General features: G+C 36.7%; 1 protein-coding gene across 1 annotated transcript in view; it reads right to left on the reverse strand.

The window, feature by feature from the left end:
* The window catches only part of USP40 (ubiquitin specific peptidase 40), a 94,622-nt gene that overhangs the window by 69,868 nt on the left and 7,373 nt on the right, over positions 1-17,381 (reverse strand). The window contains exons 5-9 of the mRNA XM_011952032.1: positions 16,011-16,175; positions 13,896-14,042; positions 10,888-11,031; positions 8,302-8,430; positions 1,604-1,699 (exon numbers count right to left, since the gene is read on the reverse strand). Coding sequence (XP_011807422.1) covers positions 1,604-1,699; positions 8,302-8,430; positions 10,888-11,031; positions 13,896-14,042; positions 16,011-16,175 — 681 coding nt within the window. The remainder of the gene's footprint in view (positions 1-1,603; positions 1,700-8,301; positions 8,431-10,887; positions 11,032-13,895; positions 14,043-16,010; positions 16,176-17,381) is intronic.

Below are 17,381 nucleotides of genomic sequence, written 5' to 3' on the forward strand. Positions count from 1 at the left end.
TCTCAGCTCACTGCAAGCTCCGCCTCCCAGGTTTACGCCATTCTCCTGCCTCCGCCTCCCAAGTAGCTGGGACTACAGGCGCCCGCCTCGTCGCCCGGCTAGTTTTTTGTTATTCTTTAGTAGAGACGGGGTTTCACCGTATTAGCCAGGGTGGTCTCGATCTCCTGACCTTGTGATCTGCCCGTCTCGGCCTCCCAAAGCGCTAGGATTACAGGCTTGAGCCACCGCGCCCGGCCTCAATCACAATTATTATTAAAAGGTTTTTAAAAACTGGTTAAGCCTCAGTTGAGAAAACTTGGATTTTTGCTATTTTCCATGTGCCACATTTTAACCATTTGAAGAGCAATATCAAAAGTAGCCCAAGGTTTGGTAAATTCCCAACATTAAAAAGGAATTTTTCATTTAAATATGTAAATTACTGATATTAAACAAGAATTTTGGAAGAAATACGTAAGTGCAAAAACAAAGATGATTAATGTCTTATCTAAATGTTTTGAAGTATAAACAAGTTCTAAAAGGGGGTGAGATGTAGCTGTGACAGGCTGAACTGTATCTCCCCAAAATTCATATGTTGCATTTTTAACCTATAATATTTCAGAATGTGACTACATTTGGAGATTAGACCTTTAAAGAGGTGATTAAGGTAAAACGAGGCTATTTTCCATTTTAGAGTAGGCCCTAAGTAAACCTGACTGGCATTTTCAGAAGAAGACGAAGTTTGGACAAAGTAACACCGGGAAGCACACACACAGAAGAAACACCATGTGAGGACACAGGAAGAAGACAGCCATCTGCAAGCCAAGGAGAGAGGTCTCAGAAGAAACCTAAACTGCCAACACCTTGATCTTGAACTTCAGCCTTCAAAACTATCAGAAGATACATTTCTATCATCTAAGCCATGTAGTCTGTGGCATTTTGTCATGGCAGCCCTAGTAAATTCATATAGTCACCATAGATCAATATAATTAAAGTATTCAACCCAGGTCCCTAGCAGGAAGTATAGCAAATCATTTATTAAGGATGAACGAATAAATGAAAGAAGACCTCACATATTTAAAACAGCATAGTAAACAAACTTTAAAAGTCATATACCTGAGATATTATCAGTGACTACTAGGAATGAAAAAGGGGACATAATTTTAGGTCACATAGACATTAAAAGGATAATATAGAAATGCAATAAATTGCAAACAGCATTTAGTAAAGCTCAATTTGGTTTAAAATGACAATAATAGCCAAAAAAATCATAACCCAATTCCAATATATGTAAATAAACATAAAGAAAACAGAATGCAAAGAATATATATCAAAGTGCTTACAGTAACTGTCAGTATCTGGCCTATTTATACTTTTCATCTTTTTAATATATTTTCTGTCTTTTTTTCTTGAATTTTCTACCATGAATATGTGCTTCATTTATAAGTAGAAAATCCCCACAAAAATCATTAAAATACAGATACAGAGAATGTCCTTAAGGAAGAAGACTATGAATGGTAATAATATCATATCACATCTAGCAACTAAACCGCATATATTCTTACATATATACACACATGCACACAATACATACATACACACAATTACTTACACACACATACTCTACCTCTAATAAGATTGCTTTTAGAATCATCAGTGGATGATCAATCTCTTCTTCACTCTGGAGATCTTTCAGATTCACATCTGGTTTACTTTTTTCCTCCTAGGAAGGAAAACAACATGAGTTTCTATCACTAACCACTCAAAAAGTAACAAAATAGGAATGTTGGCTAGGCACAGTAGATCACACCTGTAATCCCAGCAATTTGGGAGGCCGAGGCAGAGGGACTGCTTGAGCCCAGGAGTTCAAGACCAGCCTGGGCAACATAGACCAGGACACTCTACAAAAAATAAAAAAAAAATTAGCCAGGAGGTTAAGGTGGGAGGATTGCTTGAGCCCAGGAGGTCAAGGCTGCAGTGAGCCGTGATCACATCACTGCACTCCAGCATGGGTGACAGAGCAAGAAGTTAACAAAAAAAAAAGAAAAAGGTTTCAAGATGATGAAACAGCGGTAAAAACATCACAATAATCTGCATATGCTTGGAATCAGGCAGACCTTGCTTTGAATTCCAGCTCCTCGTTGAATATTTTTCAGCTTAGCACTACTTTAGCTACATTTTACATAATTTGATATGTGGAGTTTTCATTAAAATTCAGTTCAAAGTATTTTCTGGCCTTTGTCCCGTACGGTCTCATTCACTTGTGCTGACCTAAGGAAATTCTACTCATCTTTGCAGGCCAGGCTCAGCTTAAATACTCCTTTCTATTTCCTGATCATCCAAGTTTTCACCCCATTTTATGAAGGTATTGGGGAATATGTCAAAATTCCCCTGGTAAGTTATTTTCATTGCCTTTTTTTTCCATACATGCCATCTTGCAAAAGTATTTTAAATTGACTTAAAACCAGAAATATAGTCATAAACAATGCAAGCCAAAAATAAATAATCAATAAGTGATGGAAAAATACGGCAGGCCAGATACAATCATCCTGCTACAAAATTACTAAAAATGGCAGATAAAGTAAAACCAAAACAAATAAAAACATCTTAAACACACTATGGCTTGCAAGAACATCAGGGAAAACTCTTCCGAGGTCAAAAAGTGAAATGGGAATGTGGGGAAGAAATCCAGAGATGAGGCCTCTGGCTCTGCAACTTCTATAGCCAGAGTAGTTAGGTTCCCTCCAAATTCATACGTTGAAACCTAATCACCAGTGCAATAGTATTATGAGGTGGGGTCTTCAGGAGATAATTAGGTCACAAAAGATGAGCCCTCGTGAATGGGATTAGTGCCTTTATAAAAAAGGCCTGAAGGAGTTTTGTTTGACCTTTCTGCCATGTGAGGACACAGCAAGAAAATGTCATCTATGAAGCACAGCAAGTCCTCACAGACACAAAATCTGCCGGTGCCTTAATCTTGACTTCCCAGCCTCCAGAACTGTGAGCAATAAATTTCTGTTATTTATAAATTACCCAGTCTAAGTGTTATGATAGAGCAGCCTAAACCTGAATGGACTAAGACACTGATCTTGCTGACACTGAACTTCCATTTTGATGCCCATACAGGACAGAGTTGGGGAGAGAAAGCCTAGGCCTACCCAAAGTGGGGAGTCGAGGGACTCATCTTTCAAACAGCAATCAATTCTCCAATTCTCTGACATCAACTAGGTGTCACACAATTGTATTCAATTCTGACACTATCTGGTGATGGCACAGACTCCATAAGTTGAAGACTCAGTCCCATAAGACTGTCCCCTACTTCAGACACCAACCACATACGGGGTCCCTAGGGTACTCACATTTCTGCCTGGCTGAATACAAGTTCTAGGGTTCCCTTCACCCCAGCTCAGGTTCATAATTTTCTGGAATAACAGTAAGAACTCAGGAACTTACACTACACTTTATTATAAAGGATATAAATGAATAGCCAGATGGAGACAGACATAGGGCAAGGTCCAGAAGGGCCCAGGGTTCAGGAAACTCTGTTACCATGGAGTCGTGGTGGCCACCCTCCCAGCATGAAAATGTGTTCACCAACCCAGAAATGCCCGAAACCTCATTTTTCAAGAGGTTTCACTGAAGTTTCATTACAGAGGCATGACTGATTAAACAAATCACTGGTCATTGGTGACTGACCTCAATTTCCTGTCTCTCTCCCCTCCCCAAGGTCAGGGAAGCAGGGTTGAAAGTTTCAACCCTCTAATAATGGGACTGGCTTCTCTGGCAACCAGCCTCCATCCTGAGGCATCTAAGAGTGACTTCATTAACATCAACTCAGGTATGGTGGAAAGGGCCCATTATGAATAACAAAAGACACTCCAATCACTCAGGAAATTCCAAGGAGCTCTGTGCTAGGAATAGGAACTGGAAAGGATGACCAAATATATACTTTTTAATATATCACAATGATAAAATGCAGCAAAAAGCTGGAATCCCTAAATGGCTACACCTTCAATATAAGCACAACCTAGAGAAAAATCCACCTTACAATAAAGGACAATGAGGAACTGGCTTGCCTTGACCTTGATACTGGATGAAGGGGGAAAAATGTCCTTAAATCACAAGTAGGTCCTCATGTGGGTTTGTGTCCCAAATTCCTACTGGTTGTTTTGCTCTAAAACCATCAAGTTGATTTTAATGTTGTTAAGGGCTGGTAGTGATCCCAGGCTTGTGTTAGAGACAAACACAAATCTTTCTTGGAAGAAGGCACTTTTAACTCAGTCCTCAAATTACTCCCATCAATCAAGTTCTTAAAAAGCAAACAAACAAACAAAGCAAGAAGCCTACAGTCCACAATACCAAAATCACAAGGAAATAGAATCAGCAACATCAGAAGATAACCAAGTCAGACCTACAAAGTCTTCAGATGCTGCAATCATCAGAGAGAAAATAAGAAAATAAGTATGTTTAACGTGCTTGAACACGTTATGACAATGGAGTAAGAGATTTAAAAATGACAGGAGGGAAGAGGCAAATCGGCATTGTAGGGATGATGCTTGAGCCTAGGAGCCCAACACATGACAAGGTGATCCAGGTGACATATAGGCTGGGCCCAGTCCTCCACTCTGCCAGTGTCTGACCCTGGCCATGCTGGGACAGGTTGGTCCAGTCACAGAGCTGCCAACTGGGTGCTGTCATGGAGCCTTCTTTGCCCCACTTCCTCAAATGTGCAAGATGATGTTCCAAATGATGCCAACCATCTGTGAAGCCGAAGTCCCCCCAGGAAGTTGGAGGCATGGATCAGGCTCCTCTTTATAGCCACATCTACATTTATGTTTTGCAGTTAGTGGCCTCCATGCTAGAAGAAAGGGATCATCTTCTAGGCACACTAAGAGAGACTAAAATGTTGGCTTTAACCCAGGGAAAATTACATGAGGTTGGTCCTGAAAACTACTCCTTACAGGCAGTACCTACTAAAAGAACTCCATGTACGCAGAGCACAGTTCCTTGAAAGGGAAGAAGTAATTGCTGAACTATAAGTAGAAAGAACACTACCTGGCTACGATTAGAATATTTGGGACCCTTCGTGGGCACAGGGGATCTGTCAGAATAATGGTAGTAAAGAGACAAACACAGTGTCCACCAGATATATCTACTGCAGGTGAAATTCTTAAAGCATAAAATCATTATCTGAACACCATGAAGCTCTGGATGAAAAGCTAGTGATTCTTAAAGAACAGAACAATAAGAAAGAAAATTAAATGGGATGCTTGACAGCCATTAACAAGAAAACATACCAAGCACAATATTCTATTGTTCTTTAAGCCCTGAGAAAGACCTTGCTAAGGTGTTAGAGCTTCAAAAAATGGACAGGCAGTGCAGAGACTGAAGCCAAATGAAGGAATGCCTGCCTGCCCTTTGAGTCATGTCACAGAACTGCGAAGAGATCCTGATGCTGCTAGAAAGAAGCTGATCAATTCTGAAGAAATGAGCACAAAACTGCACAAGAGATGTCCAGGAAACCACAACCCAAAAGAAAGTCAAGGAAGAGAGAATCACTACTCTGAAAACATGCTTTCTCACCAGAGTGTGAAGCTGCCTTTGTGCATGACCTCAAAGATAAATGTGAAGATGAAATTGCAAATAGATACTTTATGCATCAAAAAACTGAGGATAAATATTGCCAGCTAGAAAAATACCTCAAATCTTCAAACTGGCTGAGCAAAAACTGTAGCAGACATTGAGGTGGCTGGGCTGACAGAGAGGCTGGGAGCACTTCCTAAGACTGAAGAGAGACACACCAATATTGAAAAAAGTCACAACAGTTGGAGGCACAACTGGAAGAAAAGAGCCACAAACTGCAATGGGAATGGGCAAGGCAAAAAAAATGAACACCATAATAAACATTTACCAGACCTGGTGACAAGCTTCGATCAGAATCTAACGAAAGGCTTCATCTTAGAGAGCAAAATAAAGCCTATTTGATAATTAAGGGGAGTTTAAGGCAGAGTGAGAAGGCCACTTTCTCAAGGATTCTCTACTACGGGAAACTAAAAATACAAGAAGGTAGTTCAAGGGAAGGTATAGTGACACAATACGGATCAGCTCAAATTAAACATGGTAATGTTGAGGGCTGAAACACAGCTGATGAGGATAACAAGTGTCTCACTTCATCTAATTGGGAAGGTGCCCGACAAGATGGTGTCTTGGCAAATGTGGCACAAGCACTTGAGAGCAATGCTTGTACAGCTTTCCCAAGCCAGAACGGGAGTTCCATTCACTGCAGTAAGTAAAAGAAATGAAGGCAAAGGATTTGGACAGGTAAAACAAAACGGTCTTTTTCCATAGACGACTTCAACATAAGAGTATTTAGCAATATTATTGGTTGTTAGTATATACATTGTTTAATATTTTATACATTTTAGTATATAAAATCAACATACTTAAGAAAGCTGCATTTCAATATACCAGCCACAAACCCTCCAGAAAACACAAAACTGAGGCATAGACCATCTCCCTGGAAAACACATTCCTGGTAGAACACAGTTTGACTTTTTTCATATCCAAACTTTACAGAACATATATCTCTCAATATGTTCCAAATACAACTGATAGAACGTCAGAAATACAGATGAACGTTTTGAAAAGCTGGCTGAGTGTCGTCAAAGGGACTGTGCATCTTGGATACTGCTGGCACCATGAGATGTCATATTACAACTAAATGTGGAGCAAGTATTTGTCAACAACAGCATTCACTTTCTGATAATAGGAAGCTATGCTTTAAGCATTTTACATCCTAACATGACAGTTTGTGACTTACCTATAGACGTTTTACTGTGTTTGGGGTTGATGTGTAATAGATTATAATTTTCTAGGAACTAGACACCAGTTAGCACATTCCCTCAGAACATCTGTAAATTTTTTTTTTGAGAAATATTATAAAACATTTTAGTAAGACATTAAAGGGACTTTAGAAAATGAAAAGGTATATCTTGTGCACATATGAAGACCGGAAATCCCATTGAGTATGTGTATGTGTGTATGTGCACACACGTGTGCATCTGTGAGACTACTGACAAGGTGATTCTAGAAATGTACACAGAAGCATAAAAAATGAAGACAGGTCCCACATTCCTGAAGAATAACAGCATGTAGGGAGACTTGTCCTACCAGAGATCAAGATTATTATAAAGCTATGGAAATTGACAATGTGGTATTTGTCCAGGAATAGAAAAAAATGAACAATGGAATAGAATAGAGAGCTGAAAAACAGACTCACACAAAAATGAACAGTAGACATAATAGAACTGGCATAGTAGATTGGTAGAGAAAATCTGATTACTCAATAAATAGAAATGGTTAATTTTTTCAAGTGGAAAAAAATCTTTCTTATACCTCGCACAGGAAACCATTCTAGGAAGATCAAAGTTTTAAATGTAATTCAATCAGTGGTTATTGAGCACTGTTTCAAAGAGCAACCATGAAAGACATGACTACGCAGTCATATTACAATAAACAGGACAAAATTCATCCTGGTCTTAAATCCTATTGTGCAAGCTATAGACATGGGATTTATTGTTTTTATCACATGTTCGCCTACCATCTGCAGGATACAAAATTAATATTGTGTGTTATCTAAATCAATGCTCATTTTATTTTTCAGAAAAAATTCAATTATGGTCACCTATAGGAATTGTGCTATCTCCTTATGATAATGGAGTAACTGTATAGGTAAGGAATGGTTCCAGATTAGAGGAGATATCAGAGATAACTAAATACCATGCTTGACACTGGATTTGACACTAGAGTGGGGGAAAAAGTGCCATGAAGGATATGAACTGGAAACTGGTGGAATCTGAACATAACTAAGTATTAGACAACAGTATTATATCCATGTTAGAAGATCCTGATTTTAGTCAATGTTCACGTAAGATAATATCCTTGGTATTAGAAGATAAATACTGAAGTATTTAGTAGTAAAGGGACCTGGTGTCTTCAACTTAATTTCAAATGGTTCGCATTAATAATGATAATGTTAGTAATGTGTGTCTGTGTATACACATGCACAAATGTGGCAAAATGTTCATCAGAGAATCTAGGTAAAGGGTATACAGGAGGTGTTTTTACTATTCTGGTAATTTTTCTGTATGTGTGAAATTATTTAGAAATAGAAATTTAAAACTTGTATCTGTATTAACTTTCAGTGCCTATCAAAGTTTTCTACAGAGTGGATATAAAATAAATGGTAAACAAAATATCCTCAACAAAATAATAGGAATAGAAAAGACATTGCAAAGATATTTCTAAATGAATTTCTATACGTACTTGAAATTGCCAGTTTCCCAAATGATCAACATCTTTAATATATACATGGTAATGGCCTCCGTAGCAGCCACCTTTGTGTATAATAACTGAGAAGAGGTCATACATATATTCTAAGTCATCCAATTCATTCTAAAAGAAAACAGAAGATAAATATTGATACAGTTTTCATAAAATGCTAAGATAATAATCAAAAGAAAAAATAATTTCAACTACTGAAACTAATAAGAAACTTCAGTGTTGTTGTTAAGAGTAAAGATGAATTCAAGTAATTGGCTTTAAATTTAAAATTAATTAATTTTAAATTAATTGATTTAATGGCCAGTCACACTACACCAATCAAATTCTGCCTCTTAGCTGACCATGAACACATGTACCTGAAAAATACATTACTTTTATGTACTTTGGCTAAGACCATGTAAGCCAATAAAACAATGAAACATGTTACCCTATCAGTGAGTCTGTTGCAGAAATTTTTAGCAAGAGAAACCCATCTTCGTACAATACCTATTTATGCTATTTTTTTTTTTTTTTTCTTTTTGAGGCGGAGTCTCGCTCTGTCGCCCGGACTGGAGTGCAGTGGCCGAATCTCAGCTCACTGCAAGCTCCGCCTCCCGGGTTTACGCCATTCTCCTGCCTCAGCCTCCCAAGTAGCTGGGACTACAGGTGCCTGCCACCTCGCCCGGCTAGTTTTTGTATTTTTAGTAGAGACGGGGTTTCACCGTGTTAGCCAGGATGGTCTCGATCTCCTGACCTCGTGATCTGCCCGCCTCGGCCTCCCAAAGTGCTGGGATTACAGGCTTGAGCCACCGCACCCGGCCTCTATTTATGCTATTTTATAGACGCACTCTTCTTTTAAAATGCATCACCTTTTTTTAAATTGATACATATCTAGTTTAAATTGTCCTCTATTTCAACTAGGTTGTCATGTGCCTCAAAGTCAAAGCCAGATTAACTATCACCCCTCCTGACACTAGAGTCCTCTGTATAGAATAGGAACTTAGTAATTATGACTATCATTTGGTTTTGTTTAGAGGCAGTTTAGCGGAAGAGGTTCTTTCTTGTTTTATTAATTCTATGATCAACATTTTCTACAATCAATATGCTCTATAATCATGAGTGATCTAACAGATGTACTCCTACACTAGCAATTAAAATAAAATAAAAAGCTACTTTAGATTAAGAGATACTTTAAAGATGTTTGTTTAAATTTCTGATGTAGAAGAAAAAAGAAGCCTTTTTCACATCTGAGGGATCTAAAACTACATGATACAAGCTCTCTTCTGGCTTTGACATCTAAACTCACTCAGCGCTCATCTGTGATGTTCAGATGTACATATGGTGGCCCCTTGATGGGTGTCAGTTATTTTCAGAATTTATTTGCTTAAAATATTAACCTTTTTAAGTGGGCAGTTTAAAATGTCTAGTACAGGCAAAAGACAAGGTTTTTACAAAGATGCACAGTGACTTTTTTCCATTAATACAGAAATCCAAAAGTAAAATTAATGTGGACTTCCTAGATAAGTGCTCAATTTCTTCACTTATTTCAGTTTTGTTACATCAAAGTATGCTAAAATCATGTGACAAACTATCTTTTATAAAACAAGAAACAATTATATTAACTAACTCTGGGAAAATTATTTATTTGGGTATGTCAATAATAGCCTCAGGGGCAACAGAATATTGGAACCTTTGAGTGGTAATTCAACAACAACAACAAAAAAATCCAAAAAGCTCAATAATTTGGCTTGAAGTAAAGGAAAGCCCATGTGTGAAGATCCTGAATTTAAGAAATGTTTATAAAAAAATTACTTTTTTTACACAGAAACTCAATAGCTAGCTAATAAATGTTCTATTCTGTATAAACATATAAGAATGACTTGTGATAAGAAATAATTACTCATTTCACCCAGACCTTGGCATGTACAGCAATGTTATAAAAAACATTTTTAAATGGCTCATAAAGTAGGTTGGTTTTGTAATTAATTTGTTTTCAAAACCTCTTTTTTCCCTGTATCTTAAGGATTACAAATTCCAGACTAGTGAATTTCCATTTGCCTCTTGACTTTCTAGATGCATAAATTCATTATTACATGTAAAATAAACTAAATCCAAATCAGTGGTACCAATTAATTGTAAGTTTTCTAAATGCAGGGTAACTTCTAATTTTGTTCTTAAATTTTTATTTCAAATATTTTAAAGAAGGGTTTAATAAAAAGAAGGGAACAAATCTATACTTTGGAAATTCAAAATGACTGTAAATAAATCAGTGGTTCTTGAGCAGGGTCAATCTTGCCCACGCTGTCCTCCCAGAAGACATATTTGGCTTTGTCTGAAGACAGTTTTGGTTGTCACAACTGACGGAGGGGGAGTTAGGATGCTACTGTCATCCAATAGGTAGAGGGCAGGGATGCTGCTAAACACCCTAATGCATGAGACAGTCTCCCACAACAAAGAATAATTTAATTCAAAATGTCAATAGTGCCAAGGTTTAGAGATTCTCACAATAAACCAACTGAAAATCAGGTCAATAATAGATTCAGTCTTGAGAGGGGTAAAGAAAGAATTTAAAAATAAAATAGTTCAAACCTGTTCACAAAAGGGCTTGAGATTGATCCGGAGAGGGAATGTATAACAGCTAGTTTCCTTGTAGCGTTCGCATTTCACAAAATCAAAATTAAATCTTAGTAATGAAACAGTAAGAAAAGGAGGCAGCTTACGTAATTTGGCCGACTGTTAAAAGAAAAATTTACAAAGCTTTTTAAAAACAGGGTTATATAAAAGGATACATAATGTTTCTTAAGGTCTGAAAAAACAATCTATGACACAGGTCTAAGAGAAATATTACATCAACTCATTACCATGGATTCAACACAACTCGATATCAACTCATCTATTTTATGGGTCTAAAGGTAGAGCCACTCATTTGTGCTTACAATTAATAATTTATAAGCTAGTTTTATCTTTAGTGTTGATATCCTGAAATAGTATTTGATGACTGGTGCCTATTTCCTGCCCAATTTCTGGCCTTTTACTTTCATATTTGGTGTCTCCACTTTACCTGGCAGGTCTACAGTTCTTCCTAATCAGTGAAGAACTGGAGCTCTCAACCTGAGACCTATGAACCTGTTTTAAAGGATCTGAAATGATAAAAAATTCTATGTGCATATGTATTTTTTCTGAGGAGAAGAATCATAGCTTTCACGAGACTTGCAGAAGGCCTCTAACTTCCCCAAGGGCTAAGATCTATTGATTGGGATTAAGCTGCCTTTTAAGAGTATCAGCTGTGCCCAACCTCTGGGATTATTGGTCTGTGAGGAGAAAAAAATCCTCCCTGATATATAAAATTACCCATAATCATATATCTCTAACAGTGCTAAAAATATATTTTAAAAAACAGTTCTACAAATCTAGTGGGTAAAAAGCAAGTTGAATGAAAAAAAAAAAACCCAGCAATATAACAACATGGTAGATTTTCAAACAAGCTCTAAAAATGCATCTAAAAAAAGTAACTCAACTATAATATGGCTGAGAAAAGACTGCTTAAGACAAGAAAATCTGCATTTATTTAGCAGTATAGTCAGACATAAACTTAGAATGCAACAAATCCAATGAATAGAATATAAATTTAAAAGTATCAAGATCAAAAAACTTCTACTGAAAGAGAATTAAAGAAATGCAATAAAAGGTATATTTAAAAACTACATTTGTTTAGCAAAAGGTTCTTATTTGTTAATGTGAACATGAAGTCTATCCAAAAGCTGAATGTGTAGGTCTCTTTCTAACACTATTCCAAACTCTGAAGTTTATACACCAAAGGTGAAATACAAAATAAGCAAATGATGAACCGCTCTCTTTGGGTTTGATAAAGGGGCAAAAACTGGATGGAAATACATGTGAAACAGTATAAAGTTCAATCTTCCTGTGAAAGCTATAGGCATAGGGTGTAAGGTTTTATTACTGTTTCATCTATAATCTCCAGGATACAAAATCAGTATTGTGTATTATCTAAATCAATGCTCATTTTATTTGTTGGAAAAATTCAATAATTGTCAGCTATAGGAATAATGCTATCTCTGTTATAATGAAGTGACCGCATAACATGTCTCTTGTGGTAGCTGTTTAAGACAATGTTCAGTAACCACTGAGTGAACTGAGCTCAAGCTGATGATGTTTATAAACAGTTCATCACATCACCCACGGCAGTGGGAAAGTCACCACTGCAGATAATAATGATAGTAGCAGGGTTGATGCCATATTGGCCATAGGTACAAGAAGCTGAGAAGGAAGGCCAGAGAAGGTTAGAGACAGCACATCCCAGACCAGAGGAAATGGTATTAATATATATACATAGATATAGATACATTTATCTATAATAATCATTTTTATATTAATGTTAACGAATTACTAGTATTTAGCAATTAACTAGCATTGGTAATGCTTTTGGTGGAAATTAAGTGTGTGAAAAATACATTAAAGAACAATTCCATAGTGAGAAATCACAGGGAATTGTGAAAAGGAAATATAAATGAATGGCTGCTAGAAGATAAAGTGGGAAAAAAAACCCATAAAACGTTTTTTAAAAATCTGTCCTCCAAAAAGATTTATTCAGATGTCAGTCTCCCTTAGAGCAAATAGATATCCTGGACTCAAAAGGGTTGGACAGTAAAGCACAGAGAGACCTCACATCAGTACTGGGATAAAACACCAATACGTGGCACAGGGATTTTCAGAAATGCCAAAGTGCTGATATAATAAATCCCTGCCATATCAGAAAGGAGCTGGAATGTGCAAAACTTAGGATGCATGAAAATAACACCAGGGAGGTGTTCCACTAAGCTAAACAGTAGTTGTCTCTCATTTCTCCTCTTATCAAAGTGTCTCTTCTTTCCTGGAATGGAAAATAACTATGAATTATACTACAGGAATGGCTACTGATATATGAATGTGATGAATAAATTTGAGAAATGTCAGAATTCTATATTTATTGGTTTGTTTTACTTTTCTCTCTTAGCTCTCACATGGCAAAAGATATCAGTTGCTTTAGTCCTGACCTTCTTTCATCTTATATTTTGCTTGACTGTACAGAAAGAAAACCAGAAGCATTCTGTTAAATTCCTTAATTAGCAAGTTAAGTACTCCTACCTGGCGGAGGAGGTCAGGCTATATTGGATTTGCCAGAGTGAGGAAGAACATATGTCAAGATTATAAAATAACTGTATATTAAGAAAATGAAGAAAGCCATCTATTTTCGTAGTAGTAAACAAAGAAAGGAAAGCTCAACAAGCTTCTCAGTGGCAGAAATAAAAATATATACATCTCTTTTCACAACAGTAATTGCAAAAAGGAGGGATACTTACGGAACACTGAGGTACAAATAAACTTTTCCCCGGAGAGAAGGAAGTTGTGTGTACTGTTGGGCTGAAAGCCTTAAAAATTCTTTATTGTAAAAAATTAAACTACAGATAACGACGTAAATATCTTTTCAATCCTTAGTGTCAACAGCTTCAAGTATATCCTCAAGACTTTTTCATACAAGTTGACTTATACTAAGTACAAAGTGGGGACCCTGGGAAAAAGCAGGTATCTGTCTTTACCTTTGCTGCTTTAACCAGCCTGTCACAAGTTCCACAGTGGTACAAGTTGTCACAATCAAAAACTTCCTCTTCTACATACATGTTCCAGAGAGCATCTTCCAAACCAGATACATTTTTGACTGCTACTGTTAGATCTAAGAAGTCTTCCTGAAATAGACATGAATATAATATTGAAAAACAATTTCAGAGGTTTACAAACACATCACCAAATCACACATATATTGGGAATAATCAGATATATGTTTTCTAAAACACTACAAATAAAGATGTAGATCTCCTGATTAGATGTTGTAAAGTTCATAACGCTAAATATCCTTCTTTTGAAACAGAACTATAATTTAGCTTAAAATATATCAGAAAAAAATTGATAAGAAAAGTTTATGAATTTACTGCAGATGCAATAAAATCTGTTTTATGAGGAAATATAAACCACAATAAAACACATATCTGAATTCAGAAGTGCCTATATACAAGGTACACAGTACTGTTTTAGACTCTGGGTTGAATTTTCTAACGTAAACTCCATTTCTTTATCTTCCTTTGATAGGGTTGCCTTAAGATATACTGAAGAAGTTATAAGGAAAGAAATTATATGACCAGCCTGGTCAATATGGTGAAACCCCATATCTAAAAATACAAAAACATTAGCTGGGTGTGGTGGTGCACGCCTGTAGTCCCAGCTACCTGGGAGGCTGAGGCAGCAGAATTGCTTGAACCTGGGAGGTGGAGGTCGCAGTGAGTCGAGATTGCGCCACTGCACTCCAGCCTGGGCAACAGAGTGGGACTCCATCTCAAAAAAAAGAATTACATTAAGCTAGGATAAGAAGGTCTTCCTATGAAAATTCAAGAGAATATTTTGTAAAAAGAGGGTTTATGAAACCTGCTATAACTACATTTGAATCACAATATTTCTAGTAATAAGCACTTACAATTCGGCAAATTTAATTCATATTTATAGTTCTGTATGTGTGTGCAACAGCTTTATTTTAAGAGATTTTGGGGAATGAAAATGATTAACTCATGGTGAAAATTTTAAGTACTAAAAGTAACATTTATACAGTATATGGTTTATAATATATATGTGAAAAGTTAATGTCTTTAATTTATAATGGTCTTACATATATTGTTTTGAAAATACTGATTTACTACATCATAGCTAAGTCAAGCATGCAGTAATTCAAAAACACACACAACATCTTAATTCTTTCCAAACTTAAAAAATCACTTTTTTTTTTTTTGAGATGGAGTCTTGCTCTGTCGCCAGGCTGGAGTGCAGTGGCACAATCTTGGGTCACTGCAACCTCCGTCTCCTGGGTTCAAGCAATTCTCCTGCTTCAGCCTCCTGAAAATCACATATTTTTATATACATATCTATTTTCAAAAAAGCAGTTAACACTTTGAAAATGGTAATTTTGTCCTCATACAAATACACAAACTTTCTTGGCATAAATAACAAAAGCAGCCTTTTATTAAAGGATCAGTGATGAATTCAGTGATAAAAATCATTGACTATATAAGATTTGTAGGGCAAACAGGATTATATTTACAAGAGGAAATTTCCAATTAGATTAAATGGGCAATATGTGTCATTACAAAAAACTGAAGGTTATACTAATTAACACAGGATTACAATAGCTTTACATATAATATATAAACAGAAGCACACATATATAAATGAACGTTCTGAAGAATATTAATAAACTACATCCAATATTTAATTATAGATGTTTGTCAAATTAAACACTCCTCAGTCCTCAGTATTATCTATTTTTATTACCTCCTTAATTAACTTTCTTTACAATATTCCAACCATGATGACATTGGCTTCTCACATGAGGTCACAGTCTTCTATTTGTAAATATCGCTAAATCTATTTTCCAAATATTAGGGAACTGAATAAAAGATTAAGTTTCAAGATATTTGCTTCTTTCAATCCAGATGGAGAAATCTGGATTATAGGCTCATGATTTAGGTGTAATTAGAAGAAAAAAACTCAGTAAATTACTTTTAGTAATAAACACTTTAATCCTTGTGTGGTATTATAGATCATACATTTAATGACATGAATTATAATTTACAACATAACTTATTACTAAAATACTCTGGCGTATTTACCTGCCTCTCACTGACGTTCTTACACTCTTTACAAACAATCTGGTTAACAATGGTTCCATGATACAGACGATTGATGAGGTCATGACCGGAGGTCCCAACTAAAGAAGTTTCCAAAGCGCTGAAGAGGATTCGATTCAGTTCCTGCACATCATGTTGCCTCATTTCCTACACAACAGGTAACTTTTAGATGTAATTCTGGGCTTCAGATTTTTTAAAACATTTAAAAAAAAAACCCTAGTCAATAAAAACTCAAGATTTATCAAGCAATCCGAAGATCAAACATAAGAATGACTCAGCAAAACAAGCTGTAAGCTCGTTAAGACATTACCACCTATCTTTATTTACACTAAAAAATGAAAATATGAACAGGCAGTGTTCACTGTGTACATATAACTAATTCCTTTGACACCCAGAAGGTGCATTTATTCTTGTGGGAAACCATACACGTGGCATGCCACAGTAAGGAGACAGGGATACACTAGGCACAGACCAGTGTCTAAGAGCTGGCAGTGTCTACACAGGAACACCTCATTGAAATCAGAGCACATGCTGAATAGTCTGAATTATCAACAATAGAAAAGAACTAGAATGTACTGCTTTGAAGTAAAAACAACTAAAACAAGACTCAGTGCTACTGAGAAAAAAATCCTGATGGAACTTGCTTTAATCCATTATCAGTCACGCAGCTATGTGTGAACTTCTCCTTAAGAAAAATTTATAACCAAACCACGGGGCGTGCCAAGACTTAGAAGTGGAGAAGAGGAGGAAGAGCAGTTGTGGGGAGAGCCAGGAGAGTGAGACCCCAGGAAGCAGGAAGACCTGGGGCTTTGAGGAGGGTGGTGAGTGCTACTGAGAGCTCCTTCTGCTGAGAACAGAGAAGTGTCTTCTGGACTTGGCACAGGGATGTCACTGTTGACTTCAACAAAAAAAGTAGAAAGGAAGGAGAGGAACAAATGGAGAATTCAGAAGCAGAGGCAATAAAGGAAGACAATTTCAAAAATAAGTTTCAACCAAGAGCAATAGCTCATGCCTAAAATCTTAGCTACCTAGGAGGCCGAGGCAGCAGGATGCCTTGAACCCAGGGCTGCAGTGAGCTATGATCATGCCATTGCACCCCAGGCTGGTGACAGAGTGAGACCTCAACTCAAAAAAAAAAAAAAAAAGGAAAGAAAAGTGGTTAGCTACCTAGGAGGCCGAGGCAGCAGGATGCCTTGAACCCAGGGCTGCAGTGAGCTATGATCATGCCATTGCACTCCAGGCTGGTGACAGAGTGAGACCCTATCTCAAAAAAAAAAGAAAGAAAAAGTGTTGTTTAATCAGCAAGTATTTATTGGGTTTTCACTATATACCTAGCAATGAGCTAGGCCTTGT

This window comes from Colobus angolensis, unplaced genomic scaffold (assembly GCF_000951035.1).
Source record: "Colobus angolensis palliatus isolate OR3802 unplaced genomic scaffold, Cang.pa_1.0 Scaffold33, whole genome shotgun sequence".
Taxonomy (NCBI): domain Eukaryota; kingdom Metazoa; phylum Chordata; class Mammalia; order Primates; family Cercopithecidae; genus Colobus; species Colobus angolensis.